Below are 18,465 nucleotides of genomic sequence, written 5' to 3' on the forward strand. Positions count from 1 at the left end.
TATATGAAAACCAAATAGCTGAAAAGTAATGAGCATTCATAAATGGGTAAGGGGTTATAACTGACAATTTGAGAAAATGTTACAGAAATGAATCATAGAGAGATGTAACCATTTTTTTAATCTCTTGAAGGAAAAATCCAGAATAGAAAGAGTAAGAATAAAAGTAAAAAGAAGTAAAAGTAAAAAGAAATAAGATAAAAGCGACCCTTTAAAAGTTTAGCTTTTTTTTTGGTACCATCAGGAACTGTGGTAATATAGTAGTTGTTGATCTCTTCTATTTACAAAGTATTACACAGAAATTATAAGACAAAATAAAAACCATACATTGTTCCATAATGCAGAGAGGATCTAGCATTTTGATGCTTTTACTTCTATGGTTTGCGTGTGTATATGTATGCATGCTTGGGGGTAGAGAGATGGTGTACATAAAATGAGATTATACTGTATGTATGGTTTATATCCGGCTTTTACTATTTTATATACCTGTATATAGTCTCCATGTCACTTTGTAAAATTTGATACCTTATGCCTGCATAATATTTTATAATTTATTTGTTGACATTTATTTCCAATTTTTGTCGATTATAAATTTCACTTCAGTGAGATTTTTATAAATAAATATGGCACTTCTTGTTATGCAATTAGAATAAATGCCTATAATTGGGATTGCTAGTTTGAGGAAAATATCATGTATAGACATCTGAAATTCATCTCTATAAAAGGTGGTAGAGTTTCTAGAGCTAAAGTCTCCCTTTGGTTATTGTGATACTGTATTACCCTAGAGACACTCTGGCTACCAGGTCTCTAATCTCTCTTCCTTGGGCAAATAAATGGCTATTAGACAGTTGATTTGCTCGTCCATGTCACAAACTAAAAGAAATTTTTGGAAAGTCCAGAAACAAATGAATTGTTTAAGAGTAATTAAATATATATTATAGCTATTTTATGCTAGCCACATGATCATGTGGTGGTTTTAATCACCTGTCAGTCATGTGCACATTTTCTCTTTGTAACCTGAAGTGCCTCTTAAGCTTGACATCAAGCCCCATGTTTCTCTCAGGGCTTCCCAACTACCTAGGTGAGCAAAGAATCTGTAATCTCACTCACTCAACCTGTCTGTCTCTGTCTTGTCACTGTCTTTGGCTCCATCTCATTTCTGTGGTTACACATTTTCTTTTCTCTCTGGTTGTCTGGCTGACCTGAAGGGTTGTACAAGGTCTTTCTTCTTCTTTTTTTTTTTCCTGTTGGTCCTGATTTTCATCTGCATGATGGCAGTAGATAGTTGCTCACCTCTGTGGTTTGAGTGCAGAAAGAATAAATCATTAACAGAGTGCCTGTAGGAAGATGTTTCCCTCCTGAATATATTCCCCCTGTCTTTTTCACTTTAAAACTTTTCCTTTTACACAGAAGTTGAACAAAGAATGCGGTTGACTACACTTCAGAAACCGGGGGCTTTTATGGAACTGCCTCAGCAGAAAGGCCTTTTGGGACTTTAACCTTAGACTCTTTCTCATTTTTATTGGGCAACTAAGTACTTGAGTTCAGATGATAAATGGTTGAGTTCAGGCCACCAGTGGGTAGTGCTCTGAAGTGAATAGGTGATTCCTGTGCAATTTCTAGATGTCTTTTTAAAAGACATCTACATTTGATGATAGTATAGCACTTTTTATAGAACTGTTCAAGGGTTAACACATTTGAGTCTTCATGTTTTAGACAACCTGGGTCCATTAGCTTTGTAATTGTGGGTGGGAGCTCTTAAGCTGGACTCTTAGGACCTGTATAAGGTTGGCTAGGTATAGAAGGAAGGGTATTCTTGGGCAACTAAGTCCTGGCAAGTTTTAATTTGTTTGGAGCACAGTAACTAGCTATTGGATAATCTGTATTTAATATATGTTGGATCAGCCCTATATTTATAAAGACTGTTACAGCAGATCCTTCTATATTGCATGTTATTATCTTTACCAGAAGGAGTACAGGCAAGGATGAAATTAAAAAGTCACCTTTGCTACTTCTAGTCAAAACAGGAAAAGAAGGTGGCAGAAGTTAATGAAATTATTTTTTAAAACGAGGTGTTTGTCTTCTGTGTTGGATCTATTTATTCATGCCACTACAGATTTTCATCAATAACAAAATTTGGGGTGATGTTACTTTACATATTATATGAAACCATTGTACATTGTTATGTGTATATAGATGTGGTTATACCCTCAGCTCTAAATTATGCTAAAAGGTCGATACTGTATATGAAACTGACAGCAATAGTGATTACAGTAAGAACAGTGGTAGATGCTTGAATATGGATCTTACACTGTTTTCCAGGGAAGGGTGATGTATTTGGAGACATCTTCTGGAAGGAAACCACCCTTGCCCATGCATGTGCAAATGTCCGGGCCCTGACATACTGTGACCTACACATCATCAAGCGGGAAGCCTTGCTCAAAGTCCTGGACTTTTATACAGCTTTTGCAAACTCATTCTCAAGAAATCTCACTCTTACCTGCAATCTGAGGAAACGGGTATGTTGTCTGCATCTGCTTTTTCTCATTAGTGTCCAGAGTATTAATATGTTATTAGCTGAAGAGTAGGAAACATACTTTATTTTGCAGCACTTAATTCCCATCAATGTAAAATGGCATAATTTTCCTTCCCTTTATTTATATTTTGTTTACTTTTTAAAGGAAAAAGCACCCTAATTCTATGAGTAAAGATTTGAATCTTTACCATTTAAGATACAAAATGGAAAACAGACTTGAAGAGAAACAAGATGTAAACTCTACTGTAATGTAGTTAGTTCTTGGAGTTTATAGCACTACCATAAAATAAATTCCAGTGTCTTTTACCTTATTATATGGATTATTTTAAAGCTGGTAAAGTTAATCAAGCTGAGTGCCTATTTTACATTCTCAACTTTCTTTAGGCATTTCTCATTTCATAATCAATTCACAAAGTTTACTCTTTCAAAGAATACCATCTCAAAAATTAATTAGCCACATTGACACATCCTACAAATATGGATAGGAATCCTTTATTTTACACTGCTACTGCACATTTGACCTTCATTACCATCTTTTTAACTGATGAGTGTGACACAAATTTAATTTGCATGAAGAAATCTCCTAGTTCTGGTTTCTAGGTCATCGGGCATTGGGTAGGGCTTTTTTATTGCCAAGAATTAAATACATGTTTGGATAACTGCGCTTAATTGATTTTATCTAAAATGACTGCTTGTCTGTGGTGAAGTATTTTGAAATAACAGTCCTTCCTTTTCATAACCTGCTTAAATAAAACCTTCTCTGTAGTTAACATGGAGGGAAGAAATCAAGCAAAGAGATAAATTAACGTCTATACTGTAGCAATGTAGAAATGAACATAATTAAATCAATGTAATTCCTACTTAGGGTTCCAAGAAAGAATGAGACTAACAGGAGTAGTGTTTCTACTGGCTGTATCACATTTATTTGATCTATACTTGAACATCAGTTTCAGTTTATACTTTTGTTATCAAATACTTATGGAGCATCCAGACCCTGTGAGATAGAATGTAAATAGCTGTAGAGAGCATGAAGACTTGAATACAGAGTACTTATGCTCAATAGACCTAGAGTTAAATGTGAATATTGTGTCAAACACAAATAGTTGAAAGCTAAGGCAGTGGTGGAAGTAGAAGAGGGTTGCTCAATATTAAGTAAATATGGAAGTTTCTTGCTAGTGCGTTAGGCAGCTCAGAGTCCCTTTCGGTATTAAGCAGAAACATCTCCTTTGGTTTATGCTCTGCCTTCTGCAATGACAAATTGCCTTACAACAAGGCAACCTGTTTGGTAGTTGGCTTTTAGTATGGTTGGCCCTTGAATGACACAGGTTTGAACCACGAGGCTCCACTTACATACCAATTTTTTCAACTAAATGCGGATGAAAAATACAGTATTTGCATGATTTGAAACATGTATACCAAGAGCTGACTTTTCCTGTATGTGTATGTATCCTCAGTATGTGAGGATTTGGATGTGTGAGAGAGAACCTGGAACCAATCCACCTGATGTATCAAGGGAAGACTATATTTCTAAGTTCCCTCCAATCTAAAATTTGCAGTTTTAAAATCTTCCCCCATACTGCAAGATGACTGAAACTTCCTATCCAACATCTGTACATTCCTCAGAACTTGAAATTTAAAATATTCCTGTGAAATAAAATGGGCAGTTATTTTTCCTTCAAAGCACATGAGGAAACTCTGGCCCAGGGGGATTAATATCAAATAACCAACTGATATATTTGCAATGCAAGGTGCCAAAGATGGACAATTAAAACCGATCACCAGCAGAAAATCTCTGTCACCTCTTGTTCCCTTATACACACACACACACACACACACACACATACACACACTCATTGGTTGTGACAGCTGAGTGCACACTGGTATAGCTACATCTGTTAGGAAGAGAATCTAGAGACAGAAAACTGTTGTTGGTTTTCCTAACGGGACCCAGAAACGCTGTCCCTGTCTCCACAGGTGCCAGTTTGCTGAGTAATATCAAGCAACTTCTTCCCTTCCCAACCTGTTTCCTCTTATAACTGGTGTCAGTTTTTATAATTCTAGCCTTTCTGCTCTTGATGCATTGTCTCAGTAACTTGACAGATAGTGGGGAAAGGGTGTCATTGAGTGTCACTTTATTTTCAGAAAAACAATATTCTCATGAAAAAGATAAATGGTGAGAAAATACGATCTAATGATTAGTAATACTAGTTACCATTTGAGAGCCTATTGTATATAGCCAGGCACTTCAACACAGTTTACATATATATCTTATTAAATGTCAACAACCCACAAACAGAGCAGTATAATCTCTATTTCACCCATGAGGAGGTTAAGGTTCTAAGATTAGAACAGCTAGTTGTCCAATAACTTATGAGTAAGGGCCTGCATTTGAATTTATCTCCATGATTCTAAAGCCTGCATTTTTTAGAATACCATGTTGTTTTAGCTTGTCAAAGTCGCCAACATTTTATTTTCTACAATATTCCACAGACACGTGGTCAACAGTTATATTGGTTTCTCATTCACTTATTCACTTTATTTCAATTGATCTATTAATGAAAACATTTTATTCTTATTGCTATTATTGTAAAAATTATTGCAATGAACATTTGTTGTGAATTCTGTAACCAAAACTACGTCTTTAGTATGCTACTGATATCTCATAGCTATCATAGCCGTTGATTAAGGATGTGTTCCTGGTAAATAAGGGAGCAGATTTTGAATCCAAGTTGGCAGCCATGGTACGGTACAGTTCCAGCCACACAGGTATATCCAGTGGCTAGGTGGAGAGGTTTGTATAGTGTGTGGCTTTCCGTGGCTGTAATAAGTAGGAAAGTGAGCCTTCTTTAGCTATTTGTCTTCATCGCCATTAAGGAAAAATAAGATGCTTACCGTGCAAATATAACTTCTCCTACCCACCCTTAAGCCCCTCTGTGTAAAAATTCTAGAGCTATAACTAGTAATTCCATCAAACAACTACAGCATGGGCTGGCAAACTTTTTCTGTCAAGGACCAGATAGTAAATAATTTTGAATTTGTGGGCCAATCTCAAATACTCACCTTTTCCACTGCAGTATGAAAGGAGCTATCTTTGTTAGCTTGGGCTGCCATAACAAAATACCATAGATTGTGGTGTATCTTCAGCAGCAGGAATTGGTTCCTCACAGTTCTGGAGCCTGGGAAGAGTATGATCAAGTTACTGGCCAGTTGGGTTCCCTGGTCGGGGTTCTCCTCTTGGCTTGCAAATGTCCAGCTTCTCACTGTGTTCCCACATGAGAGAGAGAAGAAGGGGAGGCAGAGAGACGGGCAGGGAGGAAGTAAGCTCATTGGTGTCTTATAAGGGCACCAAACCCCTCATGAGAGCTTCAACTTTATGACCTCTTCTAAACCTAATTACCTCCCAAAGGCTCCATCTTCCAAAACCATCACATTGTGGGTAAGAGCTTTAACAGATGAATTTTGAGGGGGTAAAACTTAGTCAGTAGCAACAGCTGTAGATAATACATGAAGAAATGAGCATGACTGTGTTTCAGTTACTTTATTTACAAATCAGGTGACTGCCCAGGGGCCTTAAGTGTGTTAATTGTTGAAAAAAGAGGACTGGGCCAGGCACGGTGGCTCAAGCCTGTTATCCCAGCACTTTGGGATACTGAGGTGGGTGGATCACAAGGTGAAAAGATCAAGATCATCCTGACCAACATGGTGAAAGCCTGTCTTTACTAAAATACAGAAAATTAGCCAGGCATGGGGGCATGTGCCTGTAATCCTAGCTACTTGGGAGGCTGAGGCAGGGGGAATCGCTTGAACCAGGGAGGTGGAGGTTGCCATGAGTTGAGATCTTGCTACTGTACTCCAGCTGAAAGAAAGAAAGAAAGAGAGAGAGAGAGAAAGAAAGGGAAGAAAAGAAAAAGAAAGAAAGGAAAGGAAGGAAGGAGGGAGGGAGGAAGGGAGGAAGGAAAGGAAGGAAGGAGGGAGGGAGGAAGGGAGGAAGGGAAGGAAGGAAGGAGGGAGGGAGGAAGGAAGGAGGGAGGGAGGAAGGAGGAAAGGAAGGAAGGAGGGAGGGATGGAGGAAGGGAAGGAAGAAAAGGAGGGAAGGAAGGAAGAAAAGGACTGAAAGAAGTTAAATGGGGACAACAGTGGGCATATAAATAGAATCTCCACACCTTTATTAGAAAGCAAATATCTTCTACTTGCTGCCTATTTAGAGGGTTATGAGGCAGAAAATACCTTAAATATTAATAAGAAGTAGCTACACAAAGTAGGCAGATAGCATGAAAAAGTAAGGCAGGATTTATAGTTACTGTGAAACTGGAGTGTTCATTTCATCTGTGGAAGAGGCAGCTGCTATTCAGTCTGGTAGGACATTGCCTTGTGCGGCTGCTGGGCTAGTGTTGCTTAGTCCTCATATTTTATTTATTTTTTTCTCTAAGAGGCCAGAATCATGTTTTTATGGGAAACCACATTTGGTTGGTAATTAATTTGATTTGTTTTTAAAATTCTGTGGTCAAACAAAACAAGTCTGTTTGCCATTGGTCCAACAGCTCATGGTCTAAATGGAATCAGTTAATGAGCTCCTGGTCTCATGGTACTAGAAACCTGACATTTTTACTTGGGGCCTATACATTTTGATGAAAAAAATTCATTTAATCTAATTTCTAACTGACATTTAGCATTTCCTTTAATTGGAACGGTTGCTAGACAACTACAGTGTTATTAGAAGTACCAAAACCAATTATATTAATGGATATTTTCATATCACATGTGCTGAGGATATCTTGAAATGCCAGTTATGCTCATTACTATTTAACAATTATGATAGTTATTAGACCTGCTGCTAGGCAGAAGCACATATATTAATATACTGTACATTATTTTAAAATATGTTGAAAACAGGATTTTGATATGTGTCTCCTTTGCAATCCTGTGTATTTTGTTTTGTGCATTTAAAGCAGTTCTTCTGAGATGAGGTCCATAGGCTCCACCAGACTACTGGGGATTAAGATCCCATGTGTGAGAGTCAGAAACTAAACTGAACTGAGCAAGAGGACCAGCTGGGTTTTGTTTTTTTCAATAATAAGAATACAGTTCCACAGTTTCCAATAAGTTTAAGCATATTCAGAAAAGGCATGGGAGATAAACAGAGGAAAGTTGACTAATTTGCTTACTTTACGTATGTATTCATTTGTTTAAACAATTCAAGACACTATTTCCTAGAATGACAAAATGGCATTCATTAAATTGAGGTCCAGCTCTTAGGTATATATCAAAGTAGATAAGCAACACACCTTCTTTGATCACACATATAAAAAGGTAACACAGGTGACACCTACATTTTAAAGGCTTCTTATTAGACTTTTAAAGTTAATATTACACTTCTTCCCATTTTGCCTATTTGTTGCACAATGATTTTTACCATTTGTGTAAAAAAGAGTTAACCTAGCAGGTATGTGGCTCATGCCCATAATCCCAGCTCTTAGGGAGGCAGAGGCGGGAGGATAGCTTGAGCCCAGGAGTTCAAGACCTGCCTCGGCAATATAGCGAGACCCCCATTCTCCACAAAAAGGAAAAAAAAAAACAAAAAACAAAAAGACTACTGTCCTTTGAAAGACTTGCTTACAAAGCTGGCTCCTAGGAACTTGGATGTCAAGGGACTCTAACTGACGAGTAGCTCCCCGTGCCTTAACTGTCTGTTCCAACAAGGTGGATTTATGCTGAGCACTGACTGTCCTTCCAGAAGTGTGGAATTTTGGCATATGCCAAACAAGATGATGCCTTGTGACCATCTCCAGTAAAAAATTGGAAGCACCAAGTCCTTAATGAACTTCCCTGGTCGACAACATTTCTCATGTGTTGTCACACTCTTGCTTGTGCCCAGCTTCCCCCAGACTTTACCCATGTACCTTTTTCATTTGCTAGATTTTCTTTGTATCTTATCCTGCAATAATCATAGCCACAAATATGACGATATGCAGAATTCTGTGAATCTGCCTAGTGGATTGTCCAACCCTGGCATGAACTTGAGGACCCCCAGTGCACCAGATGTAAAGGTCGATAGGAAGTCTATATCCTCAAAGGTCCTCAAATCAGCAGATACATTGGTAATTTTGTTATAACCTTTTTTTTTTCCATAAAATATGCTGAAACCTACAGGCATTATGTTTTATGAATATAAGAGAATGAACCATTTAAAAATAAGTGGTATAATTGTCCATGAGGCAGTCAAGAGAATTTCATTTCCTTGAAACTTAAAATATATGTTACATTAACACTTCTGGCTACAATAAGCATGCCTGAGACTTTAAATTATTTCTGAATATTTCCTTCACTTTCAAGATAGCAAGAACATATTTTCCTCCAGATTGACTATTTAAATAAGATGAGAGAGGAATTTTTTTTGCTGTTTCTGTATGTCTTCTCATGAGACACTTTGTTGAAGTGTGGCACAGAAAGTATTGGCTGATTCACCATATAGCCATGCATACATCCAGCCCCTAACACATAACTATGGGGTTGTGGACATAAAAGACCAGGTGCCTGCTCTCTAGGAGGCTCCAGTCTAGTGACGGGTCATGAGTCAGATAAGTGCTTCAAAAGGGATATTCTTAGTACAAAGGAGGTGAATTCAATTTGCCAAAGGGAAGAAACAGGGAAGGATTTCAGGAGTTGAACACCGGAGTTAGGATTTCATTTCAAATAGAGGAATGTTCTAGAGCAAATAGGAATCTTGTATATCTAATATACAAGGATATTATATATCACATATTTTATTTTATTTTATTTTATTTAAAAATGAGGAAAATTCAGACCTGGGAAATTAAGTGATTGCCCAAGTTCACTTAGATAGTTAGTGGTGGAGCTGCGACTAGAATCTATCCTTAGAATCTCATTTATTTAATCTAGAATAATAAAAGCATTTCATAGAAGATTGTCAGTAAAATCCAATACTTGATTATGTTCATTTTTAATGGAGAGGGATAATATGTGTGATGAAATCGCATGTGATTCATAGATTGATTTTAGTTTTTCATATCGTGGTTCAGGATAAAACTAGTAGTGAAGCCAAAACAAAACAAGCAATAAGCAGTGTTCAGAGTCAGTGCACAGGACTCTCAGTCTGGGCATGAACCAATATGTCTGGTGTGGCCACGGCATATCCATCACATGCATTGTAAAAGATCTCACTTTAGTGAAAGCATTTAACTTTCATATGAGGATTGTTTAAGAAGTGTTACTAAATATGGTAATATTATCTTGCTGATAATACTGCATTCTGATATACTCTTTGTTATCATGTCAGTACTTTTAAAAACTATGCTGCCTGCTGTAACTGATAGTATAAAAAAAATAGAAAGATAAAAATTCTCACATTAAAAAAAACTGCTCCTTTTTTATTGCATTTTAGTTTTGGGGTACATGGTTTTTTTTTTTTTCCAGCTTGTGGAGAAAGGTTTTTACTCTGTCACCCAGGCTGGAGTGCAGTGGCACAATCTCAGCTCACTGCAACCTCCGCCTCCCAGGTTCAGGCAGCTCTCCTGCCTCAGCCTCCTGAGTAGCTGGGATTACAAGTGCACACCACCACACCCAGCTAAGTTTTGTATTTTTGGTAGAGACAGGATTTCACCATGTTGGCCAGGCTGGTCTCGAACTCCTGACCTCAGGTGATCTGCCCACCTCAGCTTCCCAAAGTGCTGGGATTATAGGCATGAACCACAGGGTTCAGCCGCTACTTTTTCACTTTTGTAGTTTATTTTTTTAAAAGCTGTTAGTACTTTTATATTAGAAGTCACAAGAAATATTGACAAGCTTACCACCAAATGTCACAATTATGTGTACTAAAAATATTAGTTAATCAAAAAAAAAAAAAACAAAGGGAAGGGGAAAAAGAAGATACAAAATTGAATATTTTCATACGGAACTAGAAAAATCTGAGATTTGGTTGGTAGCAGGTAGAGAAAGTGGTTTGTTGTTTGTTTCTTTGGTTGGTTGGTTAGGGATGAAAACTAACAAAAGATTATGCAGCCAATTCCAAAAACACACACAAAAAAGAATGTAAACTGAAATTTGAAAAGGGAAAAAATAAGATCGAATAATGTTAATACAGGCTAAAATTATATAACAAGTGGGCCTCCCTTTTAAATATAATGTCTGTGTTATATCAGTGGATATTAACCCGCTTGTGGTTCCAGATTGAGTGGTCATGCCCAGAGAATTACTGTCTTTTCACTCCATGACTGCTTAATTTGTCACTGGTGTAATTAAAGCTTCTAAGCAAATAGCTCTAGAGTTCTAATACTGTTACTATTGTCATGGAGTGGAGCCCACTGGACATTGATAAAAATGATGTCAAACTGACATCCTTTAGTTGTGGTCTCAAAGAAGTGCTTCCTTTGTTGCTTCAGAGACTCATGTTCCTCTAGCTACGTACTTTCCAGTTTCGACTCCTTTCTATTAAACATCCCTCTACCCCTTAGTTCAATGCACGGGTTAATCTGGGACCCCTTGCCAATATTTCTTTAACCCTTGTATTAGTCTGCTTGGCTTACTATCACAAAAACCATAGACTGAGTAGCTTCAACAACAGACATTTATTTTCTCACAGTTCTGGAGGTTAGAAGTTCAAAATCAGGGTGCTGTAGGGAAGGTGTCTGGTGATGTCTCTCTCCTTGATTTGCAGCTGGCTACCTTCTCACCGTGTGCTCACATGGCATCCCTCCAGTGCCTGGGTGTGTAGAGAGTGAGAGAACTCTCGAGTCTCTTCTTATAAAATCACAAATCCTATTGGATAAGAGCCTCATCATTATGACCTGATGTAACCTTAAATTACTTTTTCAGAAGTCTTGTCTCCAAATACAACCATACTAGAAGTTAGAGTTTTCCCATATGAATTTAGGGGTGGGGGACATAAACATTCAGCCTAAAACAACCAAGTTTTATATTTTAAGTTAAATATACAGGAATGACTTTGAAAATATGTTAAAATCAAAACTTACAGCTGAAGAGTGTAACATTGCTGGGGATGTGCAGCAGCAACAGCAGCAGTGTTCAGTGTTGATTTTTATAACTTCTGGGCAGTGCGTAATTATCAACACCAGCAAAGCATTCTTGCCCTCCTACAGTGATTTAAGAAGGATTGCCATTTAAGCTTAGAAAAATGTACCCAGGCATGATCAATCCAAATTATAAAATGGAAAAACAGAACATAGAGGCACATGTAGAATCCCTTTCACCCTAAAAAGCCAGTGTCCTTTCCTACAGATGGCTCTGTTCTTGAGTAGAGATCAACTGAAGCCAGCTGGCAATGTCAGGAGAAGCATAGTACCAATCCTGTATTTTGATGTTCCAGTGGTAAGAAATAGTGGTTTGGGTTCACTCTGGCCTTAGCACAGGCTCAGAACTAACTGCTTTTCTTTCCAGAAAACATTCTTATTATGGTGAATCCAGCAGCACAGAATGTCATTTTTTCTGTGAGCAATGAAGCATCTCAGCAGCAATGATTTTTTGTGGATGAAAAACATACTGGAATTGGTTATCAAACAGGCCTAAAGTATTTTCTTGGTGTACGTGTGTTGCAGATTGCATCCATTTCAGCAGCAATGCAGGCACTTTGAAGGAATGGTCTAGGAGGGGCAATGGATGTTCCAACTACTTTCTTTTCTTTTCTTCACCCACCCTACCCACAATGGTGTATTAGCTAACAAAGTAGTAAAGCCTATTTGTTCCACAAATCCATCAATTCTTGATTCTATGGAAAAGACAATATTAAAACATTGTCCACACTTGGCATGAAAGATAATATGGTTTCTACAAAACTCTCAAATAGTACGTAGTATCTATGTTTACTTCTTTCATAACACTGATTATGGCACTTTGGTTTCTTATTTACATTTCTGTTTTTCAACTGAACAATGAGCTCCACACAGTAGGCATTTTCTGTAATAGTTTATTGTCAATGGCCAGAATAGAGTCTGCTGTATAATTAAATGAATGAATGAAATGTGAATCTGTCATGCTGCCCAGCAGTTTTTATCATCACTGACCAGAATAATCACTGTTATCTAAAAACACACAATATCTTTGATAACTTTGGCAATAAGCCCTATGTAATAGGATTATAAAAATTACCATTATTAATTGGTGTTAAATCACGATTAGAGTGAACTCCCAGCTGCTGTTTCTAACCATATATGCCTGCAAATTCTGCACAGTCCTGCAGCAGCTTGTCTAGTGCATTCAAAATAGTACGGGATTTTGATATCGCTGTAGAGTGAATTGAGATCACCCGGTGCCAGGGCCTGTGATTGTCAGAGTAGTGCCTTATTCCCATTCTGAAGGACTTTGAAGACAAAAGGATTGCTCTGAAAAATCTGCATGCCACATTTGCATCTGAGACGATTGTAGTTACCTCTCTCTCATTACCTCAGTTGATTATCAGGACTGCAAATTCACTCCGACTTCTGGCCCTGCTGGCAATAGCTCTGCTTACATGTTATGGTTTGTAGAAGTTTCACTTCCAAAAGGATGTTGCTTGTTCCTTTGCAGTGCACACACCACAGGCATGGTTGCTTTTGAGCTTGCAATCAACACTGTAAGAGAAGTGAGTTAAGGGAGGTAAGGAGCATCTCTCATGGCCATACAGGTGATAATTGTTCTGAGCCTCCAACCTCAGTTTTTCAACTCCAGGCTGGCTCGGATTCCACTGATGGGGGTAGAAAGAGGCAGACCTTCAACAATTCCTGAAGTTTGTCATGTGCATTTAGATAAAGCAGAGACCTAATTATGGAGTCTTTTAAGCCCTTAAGCTGCTTCTATTTAGGGCTCTGTCTTGGTCTGATTCCAGACAGAATAAAAACTTTTCCACATTTAGTTACCAGGACAGAGGTTTACAGATATCTTGCTCCTGAATATGCCTCCGAAGCAGTTATTTAAGGACAGTTTCACAAGTTTCAAAGTTGGGGCTGGATTCGGTAATTTACCAACATATTGAACCATAGATTATACCGTCTGTTGTTTGCCAGCTCTTCTTTTTAAAACCAGAGTTTATTTTTATTGCAAGAAAATACATATTTTAGTAGTAAACAAGAAGAAAATAAATGAGACTTTGATAGAAAAGTACTTAACCATCATAATATAAAAGGATAGACATTTTACAAATTATTTTTCTTGCAAATTTCTAAAGTATTCAACAATCTACGTGAGACATTTGTTTTTATTTTAGGTCTGAGTCCTGCCTCACCATAATGCTTCTCTAGAGGCATCTTAGTGGGATGCTAGACTGTTCGTTTCCAAAATGTCTGCTTCTTATGAATTCTCAACAACTAATATTCGATGAGGAGGCATGGTGCTGTATCACATCATTTTCATTTAAAGGAAAATACTTCTTTTGAATTAGAAAGCAAGGGTTTTTATTTAAGACTGAAATATGTGTATTATTTTCTTCTTTAATGCCTTTTGGCATTAATTTAAACTTAGGATACATGCAAATTTTCTTATCCTAACTACTTAAGTCTTGTTTTACCTCTTCTTTGTTTTTAATTTTCTTTTTTTAAAATAAAATTGTGAAAATTTAAGGGGGTCCAAGTGCAGTTTTGTTACAAGTATATGGCTTAGTGGTAAAGTCTGGGTTTTTAGTGTAACCATGACCTGAGTAAATACATTATGATGATTAAGTAATTTCTCATCTCCCACCCTGCCACCCTCCCAAGTCTCTAATATCTATCATGCCACATTCTAGGTTCATGTGGACACATTACTTAGCTACCAGTTGTAAGTGAGAAACCGCAGTATTTGACTTTCTGTTTCTATATTGTTTCACTTAAGATGATGGCCTCCAATTCCATCTATGTTGTTGAAAAGACATGATTTTATTCCTTATAATGGCTGAATGGTATTCCGTTGTGTCTATACATATGACATTTTGTTTTTCTTATCGACTTTTAATTTAGGTTAAGAGGGTATACACGCAGGTTTGCTACTTGGGAAAATTGCATGTAATGGAGTTTTGGTATACAGATTATTTTGTCAGCCAGATAATAAGCATTGTACATGACAGCTAGTTTTACAATCTTCATCCTCCGCCCTCCAGTAGGTTCTGGTGTCTGCTGTTCCCTTCTTATTTTTCACGTGTACTCAATGTTTCATTCCTACTTAGAAGTCAAAACATACAGTATTTGATTTTCTATTTCTGCGTTAATTCACTTACGGTAATAGCCTCCAGTTGCATCCACATTACTGCAAAGAACATGATTTTGTTCTTTCTGTGGCTGTGTAGTAGTCCACTGCGCATATATACCGCATTTTCCTTATCTAGTCTACCATTGATAGGTATTTAAGTTGATTCCATGTTTTTACTATTATGAATAGTGCTGCAGTGAAAATATGCATATATATGTATATATATATATATATATATGTGTGTGTATATATATATATATATATATGTGTGTATATATATATATGTATGTCTTTATGGTAGAATGACTTCTATTCCTTTGGATCTGTACTTAATAATGGGGTTGCTCAGTCAAGTAATAGTTCTGTTTTAAGTTTTTTGACAAATCTCCAGACTGCTTTCCACAGTAGGTGAACTAGTTTACATTCCCACCAACAGTGTATATGTGCTCCTTTTTCTCTGCATCCTGCACAGAATCTGTTGTTTTTTGACTTTTTAATAATAGCCATTCTGACTGGTGTGAGATAGTATCTCATTGTCGTTTTGACTGTATTTCTCTAATGATTATTGATGTTGAGCATTTTCCCATATTAGTTGGCTACATGTATGTCTTCTTTTGAAAAGTATCATGTTCTTTGCTCATTTAAAACATATTTTAATGTTTTTAATTTTTTGTGGGTATATAGTAGGTATGTGTATTTATGGGGCATATGAGGTGTTTTTATATAGGCATGCAATGTGAAATAATCACATCATGGAGAATGGGGTATCCATCCCGTCAACCATTTGTCCTTTCTGTTACAAACAATCCAGTTATATTATTTCAATTATTTTTAAATGGACAATTAAGTTAATATTGAGTGAAGTCACCTTGTGCTATCAAATACTAGGTCTTGTTATTTCTTTCTATTTTTTTTGTACCCATTAGCCATCCCCAAGTGTCCTAACCCAGGCCCTACCACCCTTCCCAGCCTCTGTTAACCATCATTCTACTCTCTGTAATTATGAGTTCAATTGTTTTGATTTTTTAGATCCCACAAATAAGTGTGAACTTGTGAAGTTTATCTTTCTGTGCCTGGTTTACTTTGCTTAACATAATGATCTCCAGTTCCAACCATGTTTTTGCAAATTACAGTATCTCATTATTATGGCTGAATGTACGTCTACATTATGCAGATGTACCACATTTTCTTTATCCATTCATCTGTTGATGAACATTTAGGGTGCTTCCAAATCTTAGCTGTTGTAAACAGTGCTGCAACAAACATAGCAGTGCAGACATCTCTTTGATCTACTGATTTCCTTTCTTTTGAGTACATACCCAGCAGTGGAATTGCTGGATGATATGGTAGCTCTATTTTTAGTATTTTGCAAAACCTATGAATTTGTTTTCCTAGTGGTTGTAGTAATTTACTTTATCACCAACAGTGTACAAGGTGTCTCTTTTCCCACATCGTTGTCAGCGTTTGCTATTGCCTGTCTTTTTGGGTATAAGCCATTTTAACTGGGGTGATATCTCATTGTAGTTTTTATTTGCAAAAAGTGATGTTGAGCACATTTCCATATGCCTGTTTGCCATTTGTATATCTTATTTTGAAAAATGTCTATTCAAGTCTTTTCTCCATTTTTTATGCCATTATTAGATATTTCCTATAGAGTTGTTTGAACTCATTACATATTCTAGTTATTAATTCTGTGACAGTTGGGTAGTATGCAAATATTTTCTCCCGTTCTGTGAGTTGTCTCTTCACATTGTTGATTGTATTGTATCCTTTGCTGCGCAGAAGCTTTTTAACTTGATATGATCCCATTTGTTCAATTTTGCTTTGGTTGTCTGTGCTTGTGAGGTATTGCTCAAGAAATTTTTGCCCAGACCAATGCCCTGGAGATTTTACCCAATATTTTCTTGTAGTATTTTCATAGTTTGGGGTCTTAATTTTTTTTTGCCCATTTACTAATGGTGTTGTTTGTTTTTTGCTTATTAATTTGGGTAAGTTCCTTTTAGATTCTGGTTATTAGTCTTTTGTCAGATTCATAGTTTTTAAAACTTTTCTCATTATGTATGTTGTCTTTTTACTCTGTTGATAGTTTCTTTTGTTGTGCTGAGGCTCCTTAGTTTAATTAGGCCTCATTTGTCAATTTTTGTTTTTATTGCAATTGCTTTCGGAGTCTTCATCATGAAGTCCTTGCCAGGACCTAGGTCCAGAATGCCAGGACCTAGGTCCTAGAAAATCTATGTCCTAGATTTTCATCTAGGGATTTATAACTTTAGGGTTTACATTTAATCCACCTTGAGTTGATTTTTGCACATAATGAAAGGCAGGGCTCCAGTTTTAATCTTCTGCATGTGGCTAGCAAGTTATCATCTCAGCACCATTTATTGAACAGGGAGTCCTTTCCTTGTTGCTTATTTTTGTTGACTTTGACAACCATCTGTCAAAGATTAGATGGTTAGAGGTGTGTGTATTTATAAAGGGTTATCTAACTTGTTCCATTGGTCTATGTGTCCATTTTTGTACCAGTACAATGCTGCTTTGATTACTGTAGCCTTGTGGTATAAAGTCAGGTAGTATGATTCCTCTGGCTTTATTCTTTTTGCTTAGAAGTATTTTGGCTATTTATGCCCTTTTTTGGTTCCATATGAATTGTAGAACAGTTTTTTTTTTCTAATTCTGTAAAAAATATCATCGGAAGTTTGAGGGAAATAGCATTGAGTCTATAAATCCCATTGGACAGTATGGTTATTTTAGCAATATTGATTTTTCCTACCCATGAGTGTAGAATGTTTTTCCATTCGTTTGTATCATTTCTGATTTCTTTTAGCAGTGTTTTGTAATACTTGCTGTAGAGGTCTTTCACCTGCCTGGTTAGCTGTATTTCTGGGTATTTTATTTTGTGTGTGTGTCTATTGTCAGCAGGATTGCACTCTTGATTTGGCTCTCAGCTTGGACATTGTTGGTATATAGAAATGCTACTAATATTTTTACATTGATTCTGTATCCTGAAACTTTGCTGAAGTGGTTGGTCAGTTTTAGGAGACTTTGGGCAACCGCTTTAGGGTTTCTAAGTATAAAATTATATAATCTATGAAGAGAGATAGTTTGACTTCCTCTCCCTATTTGGATGCCTTTTATTTCTTTCTCTTGTTTGATTGCTCTGGCAAGAACTTCCAGTTCTATATTGAATAGGAGTAGTGAGAGTAGGCATCCTTGTGTTGTTTTTGTTCTCAAGCCAAATACTTCCAGATTTTGCCTATTCAGTATGATGTTGCTGTGGGCTTGTCATAAGTGGCTCTTATTATTTTGGAGTATTTTCCTTCAATGCCTAGTTTGTTGAGGGTTTTTAACATGAAAATATGTATAATTTTATCTGAAGCCTTTTCTCTATTGATTGAGATGGTCATGTCATTTTTATTTTTAGCTCTGTTTGTGTAAGGAATCACATTTATTAATTTGCATATGTTTAACCAATCTTGCATCCCAGGAATGAAGGCTTGATTGTGATGGATTAGCTTTTTGATGTGCTGCTGGTTTTGATTTGCTAGTATTTGGTTGAGGATTTTTGCAACTCTGTTCATTAGGAATGTTGGACTGACGTTTTCATTATTTGTTGTGTTTCTGCCAGGTTTTAGTATCAAAATGATGCTAGCCTCATAGAATGAGTTAGGGAGGCATTCCTCCCCCTCAATTTTTTTTGGAATAGCATTGGTACCAGCTTTTTTTTACATGTCTGGTAGAATTTGGGTATGAATCTGGTCCAGTGT

At 36.8% G+C, this 18,465-nt stretch overlaps 1 protein-coding gene across 1 annotated transcript in view; it reads left to right on the forward strand.

Annotated features, from left to right (window-relative positions):
- The window catches only part of LOC116528593 (potassium voltage-gated channel subfamily H member 5), a 109,914-nt gene that overhangs the window by 20,071 nt on the left and 71,378 nt on the right, over positions 1 to 18,465 (forward strand). The window contains exon 2 of the mRNA XM_032245914.1: positions 2,320 to 2,516. Coding sequence (XP_032101805.1) covers positions 2,320 to 2,516 — 197 coding nt within the window. The remainder of the gene's footprint in view (positions 1 to 2,319; positions 2,517 to 18,465) is intronic.

This window comes from Sapajus apella, unplaced genomic scaffold, assembly GCF_009761245.1.
Source record: "Sapajus apella isolate SASKATOON/1434 unplaced genomic scaffold, GSC_monkey_1.0 scaffold59, whole genome shotgun sequence".
Lineage (NCBI taxonomy): Eukaryota > Metazoa > Chordata > Mammalia > Primates > Cebidae > Sapajus > Sapajus apella.